This window comes from Epargyreus clarus, unplaced genomic scaffold (genome assembly GCF_041222505.1).
Source record: "Epargyreus clarus isolate Ecla_fem2 unplaced genomic scaffold, WU_Ecla_fem_2.2 ptg000019l, whole genome shotgun sequence".
In the NCBI taxonomy this organism is placed as follows: domain Eukaryota; kingdom Metazoa; phylum Arthropoda; class Insecta; order Lepidoptera; family Hesperiidae; genus Epargyreus; species Epargyreus clarus.
This window is the reverse complement of record NW_027332227.1, coordinates 5,002,750-5,025,879: the sequence shown is the minus strand read 5'-3', so window position 1 is coordinate 5,025,879 and position 23,130 is coordinate 5,002,750. Positions and strand designations below refer to the sequence as shown.

The 23,130-nt window shown below is 35.4% G+C and overlaps 1 protein-coding gene across 1 annotated transcript in view; it reads left to right on the top strand.

Moving 5' to 3' along the window:
- The window catches only part of Adamts-1 (A disintegrin and metalloproteinase with thrombospondin motifs 1), a 75,738-nt gene that overhangs the window by 32,935 nt on the left and 19,673 nt on the right, over positions 1–23,130 (top strand). Inside the window, exons 7-13 of the mRNA XM_073083291.1 lie at positions 4,435–4,567; positions 12,692–12,858; positions 13,730–13,875; positions 14,722–14,840; positions 17,125–17,233; positions 18,182–18,549; positions 22,874–22,974. Coding sequence (XP_072939392.1) covers positions 4,435–4,567; positions 12,692–12,858; positions 13,730–13,875; positions 14,722–14,840; positions 17,125–17,233; positions 18,182–18,549; positions 22,874–22,974 — 1,143 coding nt within the window. The remainder of the gene's footprint in view (positions 1–4,434; positions 4,568–12,691; positions 12,859–13,729; positions 13,876–14,721; positions 14,841–17,124; positions 17,234–18,181; positions 18,550–22,873; positions 22,975–23,130) is intronic.

The following is a 23,130-nucleotide window of genomic DNA, read 5'->3' as shown; positions in this document are numbered from 1 at the left end:
GGTGTGGTAAGGGAGACATACTTTACCGAGGCGTTCCAACTTAGTCCGCAGGGGTAGCGGCGCATCTGTGGCCCATCTCAGGAAGGAATTTCTAATCCTATCTGGGGTTAACTACGGACATCCATGGGCGGCAGTAGCCACTTACCATCAGGTGGATTGCATGCTCGTCTGCTACTCCTACATTATAAAAAAAAAGTTCCGTCACGCGGGTCTTCAATATCCCTAATAATAATATTAGCGTGGTCATTAGTTTAAGGATCCCTAAAATTCCCATCAGAAAAACTCTGACCAAACTCGTTGCGAAATATGTCTCTGCCAATAAAATTCCGAATATCGCAACCACTGACATTCGGGACAGTTGGGAATTTTTCCGATAACTCGCTTACGTTAATCCAATTCTAGCGAAATGCGCAACGCGACAGATGTGGGTATAATTACAGTTCCCACATATAGAAGCTATCATTATGTATGTAAATACACTACACATGCCGTGTATGTATCTTAACTTAGTCGAATTCAAGTAAGGGCCAAGTCAAAGTACAGCCTCAAAAGATGAATATGTGTATTTTGTACAAAGGAAGTTGACTCATCATTAACCTATTAGTGTCTTAGATTGGACAGACTCCTCTCAGACTGAGAAATACGAATTGGTAGACCTGACATACCTTTAAAAACTTTTTTGACCAATTTTTAACCGACTTCAAAAAAGGAGAACGTTTTTAAATTCGACCGCATATATGCTTTTTTATCGTCGTTTATGAACCGCTTTTGATGATGTTTTTCGAAAGATATGTCGAAGGTGGTCCCATTATAAGGAAATCAGGTTCTGATGATGGCAGACCAGAGAAATCAAGGGGAACTTTCAAAAATCGTTGGGGTGCTCATATTGGACACGCTGTTTACGCCGTTATCCAACGAAATATGTTGAGCGCCGACTTCAGAAATATGTACTAAACCAACATTTATTTAAATTATTTTATACTTTGTAATATCATAGAAGTCGGTTTTATTATTTTGTTGAAAATTTTCTGATGTGAAAATCACGAGGTTTCATCACCAGTAAACTGATGATACTATTCAACATTGAAAACTCGGATGTATCTGGGATTTGAACACCGACCTCAAGATTGAATTCCAATCCATATCTATCATTATCATAGGCTATCACTGCTACTAAAACCTTAAAGTTTACCTTTACTCAATTTAACATTAAAATCATTACACTAAAGTAACACCTGTAAACATTTATTAAATCGGACCCATTTTATTTTATAAGAGCTTTTAACTATCATTGCTTTTAAACATTTATTTAGCGTGCCCGCCCATTAGAACACAATTAAGTGTCCGCTGCGAAAGCTCTGACACCTTCCAACCTTTGAAAAGACACTTTTAATGGGGCAATTTCGTCGACTTCGCATTTATACCTTTTACCGAGTTTCTTTATCTCTGTTCAATCGGTCTGCGAACATTATGACCAAGCTATCTTTGTTTTAAGATTGAAGTAGTGAATGAGTATGCAGTCCATCTGATATTTTCATCAGTGGTCACTGCCGAATCATCATCATCAACCCATTTTGTTCCTTTGCTGGGCACGGGTCTCCTCTCTGAATAAGAAGGATTAGGCCATAGTCCACCGCGCTGGTTAAATGCGTATTGGTAGACTTCACATACCTTTGAAATTTTTTTTGATCAAGAGGCCGAGTTTCTTAACCACTAGTCTATTACTGCACTACCAAACACGGATGTTAAACCTGAAGCCGATCTCAGTTTCGTTTTCACTTCTGGCAACTAAGATATTCGCTTCCGGCTTTACTGAGGAACTTTTCGATCAGGCGCCTACATCACCCTTTCTTCGTCGCACCACTCGCCGAAGCATAAGGTTCCTTTCACATCAACTGGACCCGTGGCGGTCCTCCACGGTTCGTTTTGCACGCTCATTTTTGCCGCGTACGTGCAAAATGTAGAATGAACTTCCTCCTGATGTATTCCCTCAGGACTATAACATGGAGTTCTTCAAGAGAAGTGTAAAAAGAGCTTTCCTTCAAAGCCGGCTATGCATTGCGACTCCTCTGGTGTTGCAAATGTCCATAAGCGACGGTGACTGGTGACTTTCCACCAGATAGCCCGTCTGCCTTATCGTCAGGTTAAATATAAAAAAAAAAACTTATGTAAATTATAAAACGTAAAATGTTCAAATCACATTAGATTGTAACAATAGACATTGATATACTAATAAATATTGCTTCATAAACTCTAAATAGATTATGAACCATTCAACGTTTTTCACGGTATTGGTTTTTCAACGAATATTGATTACATTTTCTAGTAAAAGCTACGAGGCACTTTAAATAAATTTATTATTGACTGGTACAAAATAAAACTGATATAATCGTAAACAAACATTCTACGCGATTCCTTGGCGCCAGTTAAGTATGTAAAATAATATTTACACATTCCTACTATGAAATTTTTGCAGTCGGGATTATTTTGTGGTTTATAAGTTTATTTTACGCAAGTTTTGAATGGCGGATTTGCCTTTACTTATATAACACTATATTTATGAGCTGCTTGAAAAAGCCTCACCAGCTTTTCAAGTTTCATAGTAGCCTAACTAATATTATCAACAAAATATAGATATTGTATGTATATGTAGCTACCTTTGTAAGTAATGTAGGTATCGATAAACGATGATCTCTTTCGTGTTTCACTTTATACTTATGTGAAATTTTTTAAAGCTACATTTCGTTGTGACCGCAATTGATGTAACTCTTGTGCATGTGTTCCTTTAGTTTAGTATTCATTCACTTTAAAGATATTAGATCCAAATATAACACGTGTAACGATATGCCTCAGACTTTAAGTAATTACAAACATTATTCCACCTAAAATTCAACGTAATCGCCCATGCCCAAACCTCTCGGCCTTATTGAGTTGTTACACCAATTACACAACCATTACAATGTAACTATGAGGTAATCTCTATTAGTGTCATAGAATAATGGCTGTCGATAGACCATATTTAAGCAGCACACCTATATTCGGAAGACAGTTGATTGTTTCGTAACAACGTGAGTCACGGGATTTGGGTCGAGTTTCATCAACTACATGTCCCTAATTATCGAGAACAAAGGATGTAATTTATTGTCTTACTAGTGGTGCCCGCGGCTTCGCCCGCATTTTAAAGAAATAATATGACATACATAAAACGGAAAAATCTACCTGCATTGGAATGACAGTGGTGTCATCTGTCGAAAATTGGTCTACAAACTCCCAAACCCTCGTGGGCTCTTGGACTACAACTTTGCTAAAGATCATCACTTGATCAAATGCATAGTTTCCGATTCAATAACTACTTACGAATTAAAAATCAATTTAAAAAACCTTTTCCCACGGACTAAATTGTGAATCTAAACCATTCTCAAGTCCCCTTGAAGAGGCAACAAATTTCATCAAAATCAGTCCAGTCGTTTAGGAGGAGTTCAGTGACATACACACGCACATAAGAAATATATATGTAAAGATAAAGATCGCTCGAGAATTTTACTTGGCGGTTTTATTAAGTAATAAATATAGCTTTAATAGCGTTTATTGGCGCCTTTTGTACACATTTAAGGACAAATGGGCCAGCATTCCTAATTGATTAATGGGTTGCTCTTCGATAAATCACTAAGCGTTTGAACAACGTCTTTAAATCACGATGCAGATTATTTTTCGGTTAGCCGCAATTTTTTTTTGCAAAATGTATATGTACTTAGTATTTATTGATTCTCGTAAATATATTTAAGACACTTTTGAGATAAAGGTAATATTTCCACGACAAATCGATCTTATTAAAAATAGTCGTGACGATGTTGACAAAAAGTACCAGCAGATTCGAATCAATAGATTCATTATCGAGTCCATTGCAATCCATTAGACATGATGAGATGTATCGACCAACGACTGATCTCATTTCTGTTTCTAGCGATGATACTCGTATACGATAGCGTTGATACGTTTGTAGTAGTTAATCTCGATCTCTACCATAATCCAATACAATACAACATACACCATACGTGATTTGTCGGTATAAAACTACACCGTTTTTTATTAAAAATGTTAACTTATGATTTTTTTAATATCTGTTTGATATCTCTAATATGTAATGTGTTTTCTTTAGAATCTCTTTGCTATTTAATTTAGCATTAATACCGTTTTGTGCATCATATTTTATGATGGTAATTAAAGAGTAAATAAGTAAAATAAACAATTCCGTTCTTCAATGTAAAAGTGTTAAATCCACATACTTGGTAATAACGTCAACTTGAGATTTGGAAAAAATCAATATCTTGCTTCTTGAGTCTCATCCAAACCTATAAAGATTATGCTATAAACACTTGCATATAAGTAATTTTAATATAAGCTACGTAATAAACAGAGCATTTTCTCACACAGGTTTTCAGTGTGCAAGTCTGTGAAGGTGAAGTCTGCATGCTCGCGTCTGTGGTGTGCACACAAGAGCATGCCGCACGTTTGCCGATCGAAGCGCGCACCGCCCCTTGAGGGCACTCCTTGTGGAGTAAATCACGTAAGTACTCTTATAGACCATCTAGAAATTCAATGGGTAAAACTAATAGTATTATAGTATAAATCCGATTGTTCAAAATTACCAAAAAACTATGTAGTTAAGTAGACTATGCCAGTTCCCATAGTTTAGGCGATTCGAAGTTTCGAACGAATTCGACAATGTCACTTCCGCAATTTAGGCGAATCCAACAACGCCTTATGTGTTAACATTCGTCAAGCCGTTTGAGCTGTAAAGTGCCAAAGTGTAAAACATACGCCCGAAAAACATTACTCTCCCCAATCGGTCAAAAACTTGTAAGAAGTAATACATCTTGATCATCTCAAACAAAAATCAATACAGAAAATTTCTTCTCGCGTACCAGTATTTTATGGTCGTAAGAAATATCGAGTTAAATGAATAACTGCTAGTAGGAACGTCATCAATCTACATCATATAGCCGAGTTGATACAGATTTATGGTGTCGATTTTAGATGTCGGTGCGCGCGCGCATTGTATATTATTTATCCACTTTCATATATTTGTCCAAACGCGCGTAAAGAAGTATTCTTCAAAATTAAGTAGCAATTATGAAGAGGCAAAGGGACAAAGTGTAAAGGAATTACGAACAGTATTTAAGCCAATAATAATGAAGGAAATTAACATTCCTTTCCTAGTTTCATTAATTTAGTTTTCGTACAAATATTATATATTTTTATTTTGTTTATTAGGTAGCTTATAAACCATTATAAAATGTGTAATGCCTTCAAAAGTACCTATTCATTACAATTTAACATACAAAAGTAAAGAACTTAAGAATAGAGCAAGAGTTACCAACAGAATATCCATTATCGTGAAATTCAATAGAAAATGAATGAAAAAATACAATTTTTCAAAAATATTTCGACTGTAGGTACAACCATTTAGTATAATAGTGAACGAAATACTATCTGCGAAGTTCCGGACCGTTAATTAAACGACAACTTTTCCGCAATATTTTTTGCATAAAACATCGTTTATAAATGTTTCATTCAATCCTACAAAACCCTTTCACAAGCTTTATTCCTGTTGATTTACGAGAGAATCGTCGCTAATAAATCTGCCACTTAGGCGCCATCACACAACCACACAAAATAGGGATGGCAATTCTTTCTAAAAAATCTATTCTGGAATCTATTCGGATCGAAGTGTGATAAATCGATTTACAAAAAAATCGATTCCTAAAGAATCGATTCTCCAAAAATCGTTCTTCGATATTTTTCAATCTATTTGGGCGAAACTAACAAAAAAATCGTTAAGACCAAACAATCACTAAAATACGTATCCGTCAGCAAAAAATGTCCATAACATATTTGTTAATGTTAAATCAACATCCAAAACATCGAATTTCGATATTCTAGGATGAAAAATCGATTCACTAAATTAATCTATTACTGATCGATTAAAATAATCGTTTTTTGGCCCAAAAGATCAATTCTTCGATTAATTGATTTAAGATCGCCATCCCTAAAAACGAACCGTAAAACTTATTTTTCACGGCTACACGGACTTTGCACCAGTTTTATATGTTTACTGCGTATTTGACACACAACCTTGACTCCATACCGTGTCCCTGTTTCTTGACCTTCCAGGACCATATGCTACAATTAGGTCATTTACCAAGACCTGTTTAACCGCGTTAAGATTTCAACACGATGTTACCTACATTTGTCATAATAACATCCATATGTTTATTATCTTAACACATATAAATCCCGTGTCACTGTCATGTAAACGAATCTGAAACCGTTCAACCGATTTTAATATAATTTTGTGAGCGTATTTTTGATTTTGACCCAATAGGTGGTGCTGTTATCGAGATGATATTTTTTTGTCACAAGACAATATTGCTCAAATAAATATCAATAGATCACTATATTGCCTATCAAGGCCATGTAGCGGACTTTCCAAAGTATTCTTGTCCTTTTTAGGAGACAGCTTTACTACATGCTGGTATATTACTTCCATTCCATCCTTCCCTTCCATCCCTTCCAGTCGCAAACGAGCATGCAGTCCACCTCATGACAAATGGTGGACATTTGTAATCAACTTTAAAGAAAGCTAATAACAGTTGCATTACCATTTCTTAGAATTAAGATGTTCACGTTTTTGCAAGTCAGCCGTAAGTGGCCTCATATTAATACTATGAGGTCACGAATATAGTAACAATATGAATCTATTTTTAACTATTTACCAAAGTTTATTTCTATTGTTTCTAATATATTCTCGGTAAGTGTGTCATCAGCCCACGTGCAATTTATAATAACAAAAGATGTTATAACAACATCGTCTGTATTTTGGGGAATAGTTTATTTATGAAGCCGAACCAGAAACATCCTCTTGTTTGTTCTGTACTCCACATTTGAAGTTACACGCGTTTGCATTTTATTTTGATTGATGTTCTGCCCAGCGTTGAGTAGGAATAGATTTTGGGATACAATTCATATTGTTCTCTTCACTGGTATCATGCATAGTTACAAAATTTATCCAACATATTGTAAGTATATTGTTGTTGGAGAATAGTACATTTCACGAATAAAGGTTTTTATATCTTAATGATGTCCGATAATAATGAAATAAATTGAATAAATAAGGCTGTATAGTTAAAAATCTCTAGTTATAATCAACCTATTTTGCGTACTTAAGTTGGAAATTTGATAATTTTTGTCTACTGGCCTTTTAGCTTATTTACCATTTTGATTTGTACCTACTGGGCAAAAAATGGATAAAATTGATTATTTACAAAAGAAATTAATTTAAATATAATCAAATTATGTATCAACATTTAACTGCACTTGAAGCAGTATTTTTGCTTACAACAATAAATCTTTCATTTCACAAAAAGGTAATTAAATAAACATTATCGCATCGTAAAGTATTTAGAAGCTCTAAAATAGTTTTCTTTTATACCACAAGGGCTGCAAATCAGTTGTTTTAAAAAGTGTTTTAAATTTCTTAACGTTTATATTCGTAAAGGTGTTTAGAAGCTCTAAAATAGTTTTGTTTTATACAAGAAGGGCTGCAAGTCAGTTGTTTTAAAAAGTGTTTTAAATTTCTTAACGTTTATAGTCATAAGGCAAACGAGAAGCATAAGAAAGTAATTCCTAAGGCAAAGGTTTAACGTCCAATTAACAACCTATTTTACTTAGCTCCTTCAAACGGGGATTTACTTCTAAAAATAGTGTCTTATTTACCTCCTTCAAGCGAACCTTAGTACCGGCTAAAGGGACTTAAGGGTTTATTCAAACTACTTATATAATGTTCAGAAATGTGGTTTCCAAACTGATTTAATGTTCCATGTGATTATGTAAATTCCTAATGAATAGGTTGTTGGTTGAAACCAGATGCCTGATTTAACGTTTTGACGATGTATTTCGATACCCATATTATTAGGGAATCAAATGATATGTTATGTTGTTATGTATCAAGCGTTGCAGTGTAACGATGTAATGACAGGTGTTGCTTCACCTGCCAATAGGGTAATGTTTTTTGTTTTACACGCAAACATATCGTCAAGTAATTACAGTCTGAGTAACTGAGAAGAAAGGATACAGCCCATCTTTTTTGACAAGTGACCAAACATACCTCATTTCTTTTAATTACAGAGGATTCTGGGGTTTGTGTGTTCGTGTGCTCGTGTTTGTGTGTGCTATTCACGACATCATAAGTCCTGGTGTATGATTATGAGATTTATTTACGTATAGCTAACGGGTATACAGTGCACTTGACGGTAAATAGCCAGTGCCGCCCATAGACATCCAGATACATAACAGTGTTATGAGACATATATGTATATAACAGTGTTATAAGACATAAACATAACAGTGTTATAAGATTTATAAGGTCCGGAGTCCAACCACGAAAGATTCTACGTATAATTTGAAGATTTACTCGTTTGGAAAGAATTCCTGTATCAACCCAATGTGTAATTCGAACCTATAAATTCAATACGTCTCCTGCATGATAAAGCCATAGATAAGTATAGATATCTCATGCCTTGAAATTAAAGGAAGCCATTAAATGGCTTAAACGGCTGACAATGTGTCATGCATTTAATGGCTGTCATGGTGTAATTAACGCGGAACAATGCCGACATGTGCAGTTATGAGGTGCAAAAACACGAAATCGAATAAAAAGTGCGGAGAAATATCGTTTCATTCGTAAATGATCTAAAAACTACATTTTTTAAATTATTTTCAAAAAAAAAATAAATGACAGTGACAATTTCAATTCTCAAAACTGGTTACATTTTCTTGTTAGGAGTGAGTAATCTTACTAATATATGGTTAAAACGATGTATCTCTCGTATGTTAGAGCCATGCATCAAAGTGAATCAATCAGTATTAGTACTTCGTGCGCATGTGACGGTGTAGCCACTTCAGTTTCCATCAGCGTTCCATCTCACGTCCAACATGGCAGGGCGTGTGTATGCATAAATTCAATAAAATCCCTTTTGAATACATTCCGAGCAGTGTTTGTAACGAGAACTGATGGTTAAACAATGATATTGCAAATGCACGCGAAATTAAAATTCACTTCAATTTGATCAATTTCGATTCACCAAATTAATAATACAATTAATTTCTGAAGTCATGTTCGTAATAGGGTTCGTAAAGAATAAGGTGTAAGTTTAAGGAAACTTTAGAGTTAAAAAATACATTTGGAGTTTGGAATAAAAAACTTCCCAGAAGTCATACTAAAGGGGCAACGTACTGCATAAATTGGTTTGAGTCTCAAAATAACAATTTCTTTGACGTGTTTATATAATTCAATAGGTATACAATAATTTATTTTAAATTTAAGAAATCAAAGATAATTTATATAATTCAGATCTAATTTCTAATATTAACTAGCTTCCTTTGCCTTTACTGACATTCAAAAAGTGCTCTGTAAAGAACCTATTTTTAATTAAAAAAAAGATTTGATTTGATTTAAAGCTACGTCTCTATGAAAAAACCCCCATACCTCCATACAGTCTTGATAAACACAATGTCGACAATAATGTGTAAAATACAAGAAAAAATAATTGATGACTTTATAATTGAAGCAGCATTATTATTGAATTATTATCCGCTTCCTGGGCGGTTAAATTTGTGTGTGCTCAATGCTCATGTCATCGATTGAAAATGAGTTTCAGTCCTTATTTGTTTATTTTTGCACAACGATGAATAATGAAGACATTAGGACCAACATGAGAAGACATGTTAAATGATCATGCGTAATTTATCATATTTGTTTTGTTTAAATTTTATTTTTGGTCGTTTTGCTGGTAATCGATATGTGGTAAAATCGCTTTATAATTTGAGTTTTGTTTTTGTACCATGTTTTATATTTGTCAAATAAAAATACAACTCTTATATGTAACTCAAATAAAAATATCTGCTCATACGATGAAATCTAAACTCTTTTATCAGCTTTATCAATAATAACATTAAATTCGCTTCATTATATTAATTACATAATCGATTATAACATACAATATATTCAATTAAACGATAAAGATCACATTTTCGAACGCTTCGTTCAGTAAATTGGAACAAGATTGGCCCAATATCGTGGCCGCTTTGGCGTTCAACAACGGCCAACTTTAAGCTCATACGTTGCGGCCAACTTGTCGTCCAACAATGGACAATGTATGGCCAACTTGCTCAGCTGGTCTGTAACAAAGGAACGATATCCCCTCGTTCCGTCGGGCGCCGGTAATTGATAGTCGTCACGTCCTGGGAGGAATTACAGTTCACAAAGCACATTAGGGTTCTGAGATACTTATCGTTTATATTGCAACGGTAAGGAATTAATTACTGTTCTACTGCCAGGCATGGATTCTGTTTTAGAAAAGGTTTAGGGCATAGTCCACGCAATCCAGGTACGTATAGAGTTCACAAATGATGGATTACGTTTTTTAGAAAACATAGGCATAGGGGCTTTTTCTTATAGCCTCGTCCTAGGTTTTTTACGTTGTCATTGTTTCTATGAACACACACACAAAAGTCGAACAGACAAACAGCCAGAACAAAAATTAAATTCATCATTTAGATATATGTCATACCGGGGATAGAACTCGAACCCACTGCGTAAGACCGGTATCGTTTTCACACTTGTTTTTCTTTCACGAAGGCATATGATACTTACCAACATTCTAATTTCAAAAAATCACAAGAGCCTGGGGTTCAAGCCATCCAAGCATCAGCGGCACAAAATTTAACTGATTTTTTTAGTTTGTTTTCAATTTCATTTCATAGTTACTTAGTTAGCTCGTTTCAACAATTTGCTCAAATATAATTTCAAATGTTTAACATTACGTAGTTTCCTTACAATGTGACACTATCAAATTGAATAGTACGACCCCCCGTTCTACATCACTACTATACGCGAATTACTGTGTTCAACCAACTGATTGTACCAGCGACTCTATAAGGATTTATGCTCCAATGAACAAATCCGATACTAATGATCAATGGATGAGTAACGAATAAGTTCTACTGATAATAATTGTATGTACAATGTTATGATACTCTTATATTGTTATTATATGAGGAGAGATTTAGCTAATAACATGCTTTTCACGTATTAGAGCTTTTTTGTCGTTATTCGTTCTTTTAGGCGCGGGAGACCCTCTAGTTCTGAGACTCCTCTTAAAATAAGAGCAGGAGAAGTGACTTAGACATAATGCGAAATGGTATAGTTAACATACATTCGAAATCTTTTCTACACTTATTTCGGAATGTATATTAATAACACGGTAAAATTTATATAATATGTTAGTCCAGGATAAAATCATCATCCAAATCCAATCAGTAGATTTTGCATAAAAGAGCAACACATGCATGTTCACAAAATGGCGTTCAAAATATTAGCTAAAAATAAGAAATACATAAAAGAAACACACCCACGATGTCACGAAAATTACGAAAAATCTTTTTAAGTAAAGGAAGTTTCAATCACAATGCGATCACAGTGTTGATACAAGAACGGAATATATCAGGAACGCAACGATATCCGCGCTTCCTGTTGACTGAGCGCCGGTAATTGTGATGATATCCTGACTTATGAGGATTCTTTGCTAGGTCAAGTAAATTTAAAAGACTTTGACATGTAAATTTTCTTGTGTAGTTTTCTTTAACTATTTCTGAATTATAACTCTAGTGCAATATCACAGTAAAAATGTTTCTTATGTGTTAGTCCAAACCATAAACTTTCTGTAAAAATATTTCAATGAAATTGAGACAGTAGATTTTGTGTGGAAGAGTAACACATCCATCGACTCACAATGCTTACAATCACATGCTCACAAGGTTAGGTGTTCAAAATATTAGTAAAATATATCTTACGAAAAACCAACTTAAAGTAAAGGAAGTCTCAATTACAGTGTTGATACAACGGAATATATCAGGAACGCAATGATATCCACACTTCCTGTTGATACGCTTCCTGAGCGCCGGTATTTTAAATGATGATATCCTGACTTGTGAGGGATTCCCTTCTAGGCCAAGTAAATGTACGTGATACGTAAACATTTGTAGACTTCGCAACTTGTCGGGATTCATTTACATAGTGGAGGAAGTTATATTGGTACGAGTACATTACCGTCACTTCTATATTGCCTAATGTAATTGAATCCTAACAAGTTGTTAAGTCTAACATGAAGGAGTTCTTGCATTTTGATGTAAGGATCTGGATGGTTGATTTACATATGAAACGAACATCCATCGGCATCGTAACTGTGATCAGTGATACCTATTAAAGATGGTAGAACCCCTCTATGGTTCGACTCCGGCGACACCACCGCCATACCATTTTTTCTGATAACAGCAGTGTTCAATGCTGCTGAGTTTTGGTTTAAACGATGTGGTAAGGAAGACATACTTTTCCGAGGCATTCCAACTTAGTCCTCAGGGGTAGCAGCGCATCTGCGGCCAACCTCATGTAGATCACAGATCCAGTAGCCTTTTATCATCAGGTGGAGTGCATGCTCGTCTGCTACTCCTGTATTATAAAAAGGTTCTACTGTTGTATACGGAATTGGTTAAAATGTCCATTTACCATCAGGCTGGCTGCTCCTTTTCTGCTTCAATAATAAAAATAAATTAAAATATATTTCTCTTGCAGTGGTGCGTGGACCGAGTATGCGAGCCGATGCCGGGACATAAAGTAGAGAATGACAAGGTAGAAGAGAGGGTTAAAGCTGAATGGGGCGAGTGGGGCGCTTGGAGTGCCTGTAGTGCTGATTGCGGGTACGGACTACGAACGAGAGTACGACGGTGCCAGTTTAAAGGGTGAGTCTCAGTGCAATTGAATAGAATGTTTTCTTTTTAGCCACGGCTTTTTTCAAATCACATCAATAACTAAATAAAAACAAAATTTAGCAATTTCAAGGGTTTACCACATGTCTAAATGTAAAGGTACTGAGAGAACCCAATAAAATTTTAAAAAAATCTTCTGTAAGCGCACTTTAATAGAGTACATTAGGCAAAGACACACGTGACGTTTATCTATGGGACGAAACACAAGAGCGACTCGCTGGCGACGGCTTGCAGCAGTAACTCGACCACCGTATCTGGTCATCCGTTGCTGGCAACTGTCGCCGCCTATCTTCCGCGACTGGCGCCAACAGTTGGTAACGGTGACCTACGCAGGTTGTATGTCGTATATTACCTCCCTCAGGCCTCAAGCTTATCAACGCATCTAGCCGATCTCGGGAGGGGTTTCTATTTTAAATGGATTACTGAAATCAGTTTCAATAATGCGTTATACGGCATATCTGTTTACTACTTGACTTTAATAAAATACATAAAACGCAGGATCTATCAACGTCAAAGGGTTCTACATCCAGTTCTGTTTTTTTTTTTATAATATAAGAGTAGCAGACGAGCATGCAGTCCACCTGATGGTAAGTGGCTACTGCCGCCCATGGACATCTGTAATCAACCCCAGATTAGATATTCCTACCTGAGGTTCGGCCACAGATGCGCCGCTACCCCTGAGGACTACGCTGGAACGCTTCGGAAAAGTCTGTCTCCCTTACCACACCCTTCAAACCGGAACACAGCAGTGCCTAACACTGCTGTTATTAGGTAGAAATAGGTGTGGCGGTGGTGCCGCCGAAGTCGAACCACAAAGGGTTCTACCATCTTCAAAACTTTCCAGGTCACGGTCAGACGCAGCATGCGAGGGCGCAGGGTCCCAGGTGGCGACGTGCTGGGCGGGCTCCGCGTGCGCAGCCACACGGGATATACGCTCAGACCTGTGCGCGCGGCAGGCTACGTATCTCATACCGCATTTACATAGTGAAGGTAAACTTATCAACACAAAAAATCAGCAGCTTCTAAACAACATACCATAGTTCGATGTTTCTACATCTGACTATACAGCTCGTTAGTCAATATTGTTGAAAAATTCATTGGGATGTCAAGTTAATATTAGTCGAATAAGGGGTAAAGTTATAAATTCAAATAAGTCACAACCAAAGGTACTTAATGCCAGTCTTGTATACATTCTGAATGAAAAAGTCCAGCTGCAATGCATTGAAGATGCGTTGAACTTTCTGAAAACTATTTTCACATTATTACTCCATAACGTGGATATTTTTTTTTTTTTTTTTTATAATATGAGAGTAGCAGACGAGCATGCAGTCCACCTGATGGTAAGTGACTACTGCCGCCCATGGACATCTGAAATCAACCCCAGATAGGATTAGATATTCCTACCTGAGGTCGGCCACAGATGCGCCGCTACCCCTGAGGACTAAGCTGGAACGCCTCGGAAAAGTCTATCTCCCTTACCACACCCTTCAAACCGGAACACAGCTGCGCCTAACACTGCTGTTATTAGGTAGAAATAGGTGTGGCGGTGGTGCCGCCGGAGTCGAACCACAAAGGGTTCTACCACCTTCAAATAATATTTTTCGGGACACTTGTATCAAACAGGATTTATTTATGACCGTAACAATTATGACTTTATCTTAATTTTAGAGGTGTCATAGACCAGAAGAACTCTACAAGAAACTTCAACTTACTAAACATAAAAACATGTAGAGACATGTGATAGATCTTTACTTTCAGTTTTTTTCATAATTTATTTACATACGTATTTTGCATTTTCGTTTTTTCTATTGAAGATCGTTACTAAATGTTTAACAGAATCAAAACACTGTGAAATATGGTGTGTGGACTACGCTGGTGGAGAGCCCTCGGGCTTCGGCGCGTTGCCCGACGCCACGCCCTGCAGCTATCAGCGGCCCTTCGACTTGTGCTTTCAGGTACCAAGCCTTTTCTTTTTGAAACAAAGTTAACAACAACAAAATAACAAACGACAGAGTGATCTGACATATTGATCGATACTAACGACATGAGTTGCGATCGGCTTAAACGAAAAAACTATTATCCCTTAGTCTTACATTCATTGTTATTAGTAACCTACATGTATTATTTATTAATCAGTATTAGATAAAATGCTTTTTACGTTTTTCATAAATTAATGCTTTTTCTTGAAAAAGTTGTTACACAAATAATTATTCTAAATAATACTTTCTTTTGGAATTAACGAATACAAGTAACTAATAGGTTTTATCAAAGCATTTTAAATGTAGTCTTTTCAACCTACACTTTTAACAAAATATAACATAAACTAATGTATCGTATATGTAAGCTGTTCCTAATAACAATGTTGAGTTATTGAAATCTGTTTTTAAATGCTAGTATTCGTATCTAATACCACTGACTCATATGTAACTGTACATTCGCAATTAATTGGTGATGTCCGAAATATATTTTATATCGATATATCTGTTAACCGTATCGAACGCGCTTATATTTATTATAACATATATTTGTGTAAACAATAACATCGATATTATATCTCATGCGATTCTATCGATATGCCATTTAATGTGTGTATTCATTTAATGAAATATCTTTACATTAAAATAACAGTTGTAATCAACATTAAAATTACTAAAACGTAAGTTAAGCAACGTTGGTCGAGGTCGGATGTTGGATGGGTGACCGCTAGTGACAAAACCATTAAAATAACAGTTGTAATCAACATTCATATTACTAAAACGTAAGTTAAGCAACGTTGGTCGAAGTCGGATGTTGGATGGGTGACCGCTAGTGACAAAAACATTAAAATAACAGTTGTAATCAACATTCAAATTACTAAAACGTAAATTAAGCAATGGAGGGCACGGCCGACAGTAGGATGGGTGACCGCTAGTGACAAAAACATATTAAAATAGCAATTGTAATCAACATTTAAATTACTAAGACGTAACTTAAGCAACGTTTGTCGAGGTCGGATGTTAGATGGGTGACCGCTAGTGGCATAAACATATTAAACATCAGTCTTAATCAACATTGTTGTTAAAAAATAAAATTAAAAAAAATGTGTATTACTGCCATCTGTTTTAAAGTTGACGAATTAAGGTGTTAGGAATTTTCGTTACGGAATTTCTCGATTCGGTCGCCGCGCTCAAAGCCCGCGATAAAAGCTTTGCAATAGCTTAATAAGTAAAATATTACTGTATATATAAAAAATAGTAGATTTTATACGAACAATTAATGTGATATTTTTATAAAAAGACGATAAATCGAAGCGTATGTATAGAAAACATATCGATACATGTTGTATCGATATTACGAGATATCTGAATATAACGGGCATCCCTACAATTATTTAATATCATACGAGCAGACCATATGGCCGCAAGGTCAATGCAATGGCACCGACCTCTGAATTCCCCACTACAATGACTAATACTTTTAATATACACCAACCGTTCTTATTCAATTAGAACTAATGTCTCATAACTCTTCATATGCAGTTAATGATGTATGCTTTACATTCCTCTTAAAACACGTGTGTGAGTGCATTGGCCTGAGATTCTTCTGATTGAACGCATTTATTCAACGCTTTGGTTATTTCTAAGTTTTGTTTTTTAAAAGGATTTTTTTATAATATAGGATTAGCAGACATCTGTAATCAACCCCAGATAGGATTAGATATTCATACTGAAGGTCGATTACAGATACGCCGATTCTGAGGATTAAGCTGGAACGCCTTGGAAAAGTATTTCTCCCTAAACACTTTAAACCACACCCCGCCGGGGCCGAACCCTTTGTGATTCGATTCCTGCGGCACCACCTCCATACCTATTTCTAACAACAACAGTGTTAAGCGCAGTTGTGTTCTGGTTTAAAGGGTGTGGTAAGGGAGACATACTTTTCCGAGGCGTTACAGATTAGTCCTCAGGGGTAGCGGCGCATCTGTGGCCGACCTCAGGTACGAATATCTAATCCTATCTGGGGTTGATAACAGATGTCCATGGGCGGCAGTAGCTACTTACCATCAGGTGGACTGCATGCTCATCTGCTACTCCTATATTATAAAAAAAAAATCAAGTCTTTTATCACAACGCAAGTAGATACTGCTGCACTCTAGAAATAGGTATGCTTACCTCCCCGATCAAACCATAATGATACTATTCTACCGTTAAAATGTTTGAAATTTCAATTTTATTTTGACTAATAAAAACTCATCCGCAGGGCACATGTGTAAAGGGTCAATGCAACAGCACCGACCCCGCCTGCAACTGGTGCCCAGATGGCTACTGCAACAACAATACACATATTTATACCAGGGATCTCGGGAAAGGTATTTTTAGTTTTAAAAAACGAGCTTTGTTTATACAAGTTCGTTGTTTCTAAATGTTTATAATTGGTTTATTTTAAACTCTACTAGAAATTTTATTAGTCAATTGCATTTTGCAGTTAGTGTCGTGTATATCTATAGTAGTTTTATTCACATTTATATTCAATCTATTGGATCTAGACAAGTATAATTCGTCTAATTCGTAAAATGTTTGGCGAAAATTTATAGACAAAATTACTAGTCCAATATAAATTATATTAATTTGATTATTTCATCCAATAAAATTTATAGGCATTAAGTTCTACATTAGAGAATTATCGGTTTACAACATGTGTTATCAATGCCACTAATACGATTGTGTACAATCACAAAATATTTTGTTTTTGTAACAATTACAAGTACGCTTAAGTATATATAAGAAGGCGAACACTGTCTAACTAGATGGAAAATATACAATCCGTAGTAGGAGTAAACCCGAAAAGTACTTAATCAAACTTTTCCGAGGCGCTCCAGCTTAGTCCTTAGGGGTAGCGGCGCATCTGTGGCCGACCTCAGGTAGGAATATCTAATCCTATCTAGGGTTGAATAATAGATGTCCATGGGCGGCAGTATCCACTTACCATCAGGTGGACTGCATGCTCGTCTGCTACTCTTATATTATAAAAAAAAAAAAAATGTTGTGTGCTGGCTAACAGTTAGGTATTTATTAAAGAAGTCTTAAATGGTAACCAACAACATAATTTCCATGACTTTCTAACACTGATTTGCACGCCTCGGATTAATATTTCTATGCGAGGGACAAGCTTCAAACCAGTTCCGGCAGCGTTTAATACTGCTGTTACGGGCAGACACAGATGTGGCGGTGGTGCCTCTAGAATTAAAGCACGAAAGGTTTTACCACTTTTAGAGATTTCATAAATGTTAAATAAAAAATCACAATTTATTTTTTAGGTTGGACCCGTCTCACAGTGATCCCACACGAGGCTCACCAGCTCTCCGTCCACATAGTGACACCGGTGGCGCTCAACATCGCAATACGCGAGCGCCGTCGAGACCGGCCGCTACTCGAGCTCGCCAAACACTCCAAACGCTTCGAGATCGACCACAAACAAGACAACTATCTCAAATACGATCCAAATGTACCACAGAACCTACAGATCATAGAAGTTGATAGTAACGTAATCGATATCAAGGAAGGAGACCATTATGGATACGAAGGTGAGGCGATCGCCGCAGGGAGCCTTATTCACTGGAAGCAAACTGATACGGATATACAGATATCGTCGTCTTCGAGGCTACAGACCGATCTGATGATACTGGTAAGTTAAATTTTAAACGGTTAAAAGTGACAAATGAATATATAAAAAATAAAAGGGACAAAAGGTATTTAAAATATCTTTTATTAATAAAGTTTTTAATAATAATATTTTTAGTCACGTTTTTTGAATTTCGTATTCTTGTTAGAAAACTCTTTTATTTCCATTTGATACCCTAGTAGACTAGGTAAGTTGAATAATAATTTATGAAGACATGAATAAATGTATACTTTCAAACAAAATAATAAAATGAAAAGTACAATAAGATATACTTTCAAATGTATAAATTATATTAATTACAAATTACAATTTAATATCAAATACAGCAGATAAAATAGATAAATGCAAACAGCAAAATTACCCAAAAACCCGTTAACATCTCCAACCCTTAAAAGGATCATCCTTTCATTCTGAAGTAACATTGAAAGCTATAGAATTCATATAAACCTCGTCACATGTAGGGATAAAATGGACACAAGGGGCTTCCAACGAAAGCTATTTCCCGTGTGTATTTTACTGAGAGAGAAATAAATCCAGCCTCAATACTTTGATATTCCTCGTAACTTGAATATTATAGTTCTTCATATTCTTTACGATGGGAACAAGTGTCTGGTATTAAAGGTAACGACATCGTAAATATATCTTTTGAAAAGTTTCTATTGCACTCTACATTATTTATCCAAGGAAATTCTTCTACGACACTATGGAAATAATACAGTTTTGTAGAAATTTTAAATCCCTGGGAAGTAAACAGTTAGTACTTTTAAGGTGGTACACTTCCGTTTTGATTTGAAGAGCATGGTAACAAAAAGACACTTATAACAAGCTTTCACTCTTTGTAGTTTATAAAAAATAAAGTTTTTAAAAACAATATTTTAGTCACGTGTTTTAGATTTTGTATTCTTGTTAGAAAACTCTTTTATTTCCATTTCTTCCTCAATACTTTGATATTCCTCGTAACTTGAATATTGTAGTTCTTCATATTCTTTACGATGGGAACAAGTGTCTGGTATTAAATGTTACGACGTCGTAAATATATCTTTTGAAAAGTTTCTATTGCACTCTACATTATTTATCCAAGGAAATTCTTCTACGACACTATGGAAATAATAGACAGTTTTGTAGAAATTTTAAATCCCTGGGAAGTAAACAGTTAGTACTTTTAAGGTGGTACACTTCTGTTTTGATTTGAAGAGCATGGTAACAAAGAGATACTTATAACAAGCTTTCACTCTTTGTAGTTTATAAAAAATAAAGTTTTTAAAAACAATATTTTAGTCACGTGTTTTAGATTTTGTATTCTTGTTAGAAAACTCTTTTATTTCCATTTCTTCCTCAATACTTTGATATTCCTCGTAACTTGAATATTGTAGTTCTTCATATTCTTTACGATGGGAACAAGTGTCTGGTATTAAATGTTACGACGTCGTAAATATATCATTTTAAAAATTTCTATTGCACTCTACATTATTTATCCAAGGAAATTCTTCTACGACACTTGGTGGAAATAACAGCAAGTTTTCTAGAAATCTCTAGTTTTTAGAAATAAACTAAAATTACATATGAATAGTACTTTAAAAGTGGTAGAACCCTTCGTAGTTCGATTCCGGAGGCGCAACTACTACACCTATTTAAGACAAAAAACAACAGTGTTAAGCACTGCTATGTTCTGGTTTGAGGAGCATGGTAACAAAAATATACTTATGCTTAACCAAAATCAAATCAAATCAATTTTTTTTATTCAAAATAGGTTATTTACAGAGCACTTTTTGAATGTCAAACTACCACCACTTCACAAGGTGTTTCGTTATGGAGAAGAAGCGGCGAAAGAAACTCCATAACACACATCTTTTTAAAAAAAATGGATTTTACAATGTTAAACTTAACCTAATGGTACATGTGGAGCTGGAACTACTTCAGACCACACCGTTTTGTCAGTCAAATAATCACTTAGTTTATAGTACGCTTTTTTACATAGCGTTTGTTTAATGACATGTTTGAACTTTTTTTCTGTGAGATTCAAAATGTGGTCAGGTATTTTATTGTAGTAGCATAAAGTTACCCATGAAAGATCTTAGGTTTACCTTTTGCAGAAATAATATCCATGAATACACTGATACGAGATGGTCACAATTTGCATCAATAATACGTCTGTGGCCCACCTCAGGACAGATATTTATCATAATTATCTATTCGCAATTGCTACTTACCATCAAGTGGACTGCACGCTCGTAAGCTATTTAAAAAAATGATATTGTATAATCTAAAAAACCACGTTCCACGCCTCTGACCGGGAACAGTATTCCCAGAAATCTTAATCCCGTGGGAAATAAATAATATGACATCTTAAGAAAGCGTAGATAATACAATCCGTATAACAAACGAGACTAAACTATTACGCGAAACATTTGATGACAAGGGTCGAGAACCGGAGCTTTAATTATTCAGCAGAGCTTTCAACCTTTCATGAAGTTAATTGAGAACTCTGTACTAACTTTGTCACGATACTGATGTTTAATTTCCTTTGTTGTTTATTTTTTTATAATTTGAGCAAACGAGCATGCAGGCCATCTGATGGTATTTAGTCACTTTCTCCATGGACTTGTGTATCTTTAAAATAAAAATCCTACCTGAAATCGATCGCAAGCGTTCCTACGTCTGAGGACTAAGATGCTCAAATCCTACATAAGTCAGCCGGAGTCCATACCAAAAAGCAAAAACTACGAAAAACTCCTATCGAAGTAAAATCGTTCTACCACCTTCCTAAATACAAAAGTAGATTTAATTTAGTTAAGTATTTTTTTATCGAAACACATCTCGCCTAATGAGCAAATATAAATTTTTGAAGGTGGTAGAACCCTTTGTGGTTTGACTCCGGCGGCACCACCGCCACACCTATTTTTGCCACATAACAGCAGTGTTAGGCGCTGCTGTGTGCCGTTTTGAACGGTGTGGTAAGGGAGACATACTTTTCCGAGGCGTTCCAGCTAATACCCCTAATAGCGGCGCATCTGTGGCGGGAGGTGGGAATATCTAATCCTATCTGGGGTTGATTAGAGATGTCCATGGGCGGCAGTAGTCACTTACCATCGGGTGGACTGGATGCTCGTCTGCTACTCCTATATTATAAAAAAACCTACTTTACCATAGAAATAGATGTGGTGTCGAACTATTTATTTATTTATTTAGTCAATAGTCATGCTGCCATCTTCCAAAATGTAGAAATAGGTTAATTTAATAAAGTATATTTTGTCGGAACACATTATCTCCCCTAATGTTTGGGTTGGGTCGTTAGAGGAGTTAAATGTACAGAACGAAATTAATTGGTTGGAAATATTCTTAACACGCGAAACAATTTACTCTTTTATACAAGTCTCTTGTTCAAAGAGCTACTGAAACCATTTTCATACCTGTAGCTTTTATATAACGAAAAACAGAACAAGTCGTTGATGTTTGAAAATTATTTTAATATCATTATAATTAATATCATTATAAACATAAACATAAATATCATTATAATGATATTTATGTTTTTTAAATTACATATCATTATAATTAAATTAATTATAATGATATGTAATTTTTATGTTTTCATTTTAATAGTACACATACTATATTTCTCTTGCCTTGCTCTTTAGAGATAGCCGCTTGAATAGAGTATAACGCTTTTTTCTTACGTGACGATTCAACTCCTCCCGTAAGCTGCCTTTAAGAAATTGTTTTCAAAACATGTTACACGTCGCTTCCAATTTCCTTTGATCCAAAAAAGCCGTGATTACGCTAAGAGAAACAAATATACCTCCTATGAAGACTTTGTAAAATTGGCGTTTTCAGTATCATTATACTTGCTTACAACTTTCTCGAGATTTTATCCGAAACTTTTCAATAAAATTATAACAGTGTGCGAGGAAAGTGAGGACACCTGCTTATACTTAACTTTTAATAAGATCACTTGGTACAGAAAAGGTCGTTTGTTACTTGTCCTTCGCAAAACCTTATGCCTACCTGGCTAAAATTTATTTAATCTCTATCGAAGGATCAAAGGTCACTGTACTGGTTATATACATCAAATTGAAGGTTTTATACAGATTATTATGACTAAAATAAACAACAAATCTTTTTCGAATTATTCAATGAGAAAATAATGTTATAATTAGAGCTAAAAAGATTGGACATGACTTTCAAGCAAAAATAAACAGTAAAAAAAATGAGATCATATTTTTCTGTCCCGAAAATCTTTCGCAGAAATTAAAAAGCTAGATACTATTGTGCATAGCAAGGAGTTTGTTTTACAATATATTTCATCATTGGCTATAATTTCTTACAGGCAGTTCCAGAAAATCGTTTTCCGACAGAAGAAGTTATAACAGTGGAAGTGTCAGTCAACTACAGCACGCCGGCAGGTCGGACCAGACCTATGGAATACAGGTAAATGAGTACCATTTTTTTTATAATATAGGAGTGGCAGGCGAGCATTGGACTGCATGCAGGTGGACCTGATTGTAAGTGTCTACTGCCGCCCATGTACCAATCTCATCATACCATAATATCATATCATAATGTAACTAATCTCAGATAGCATTA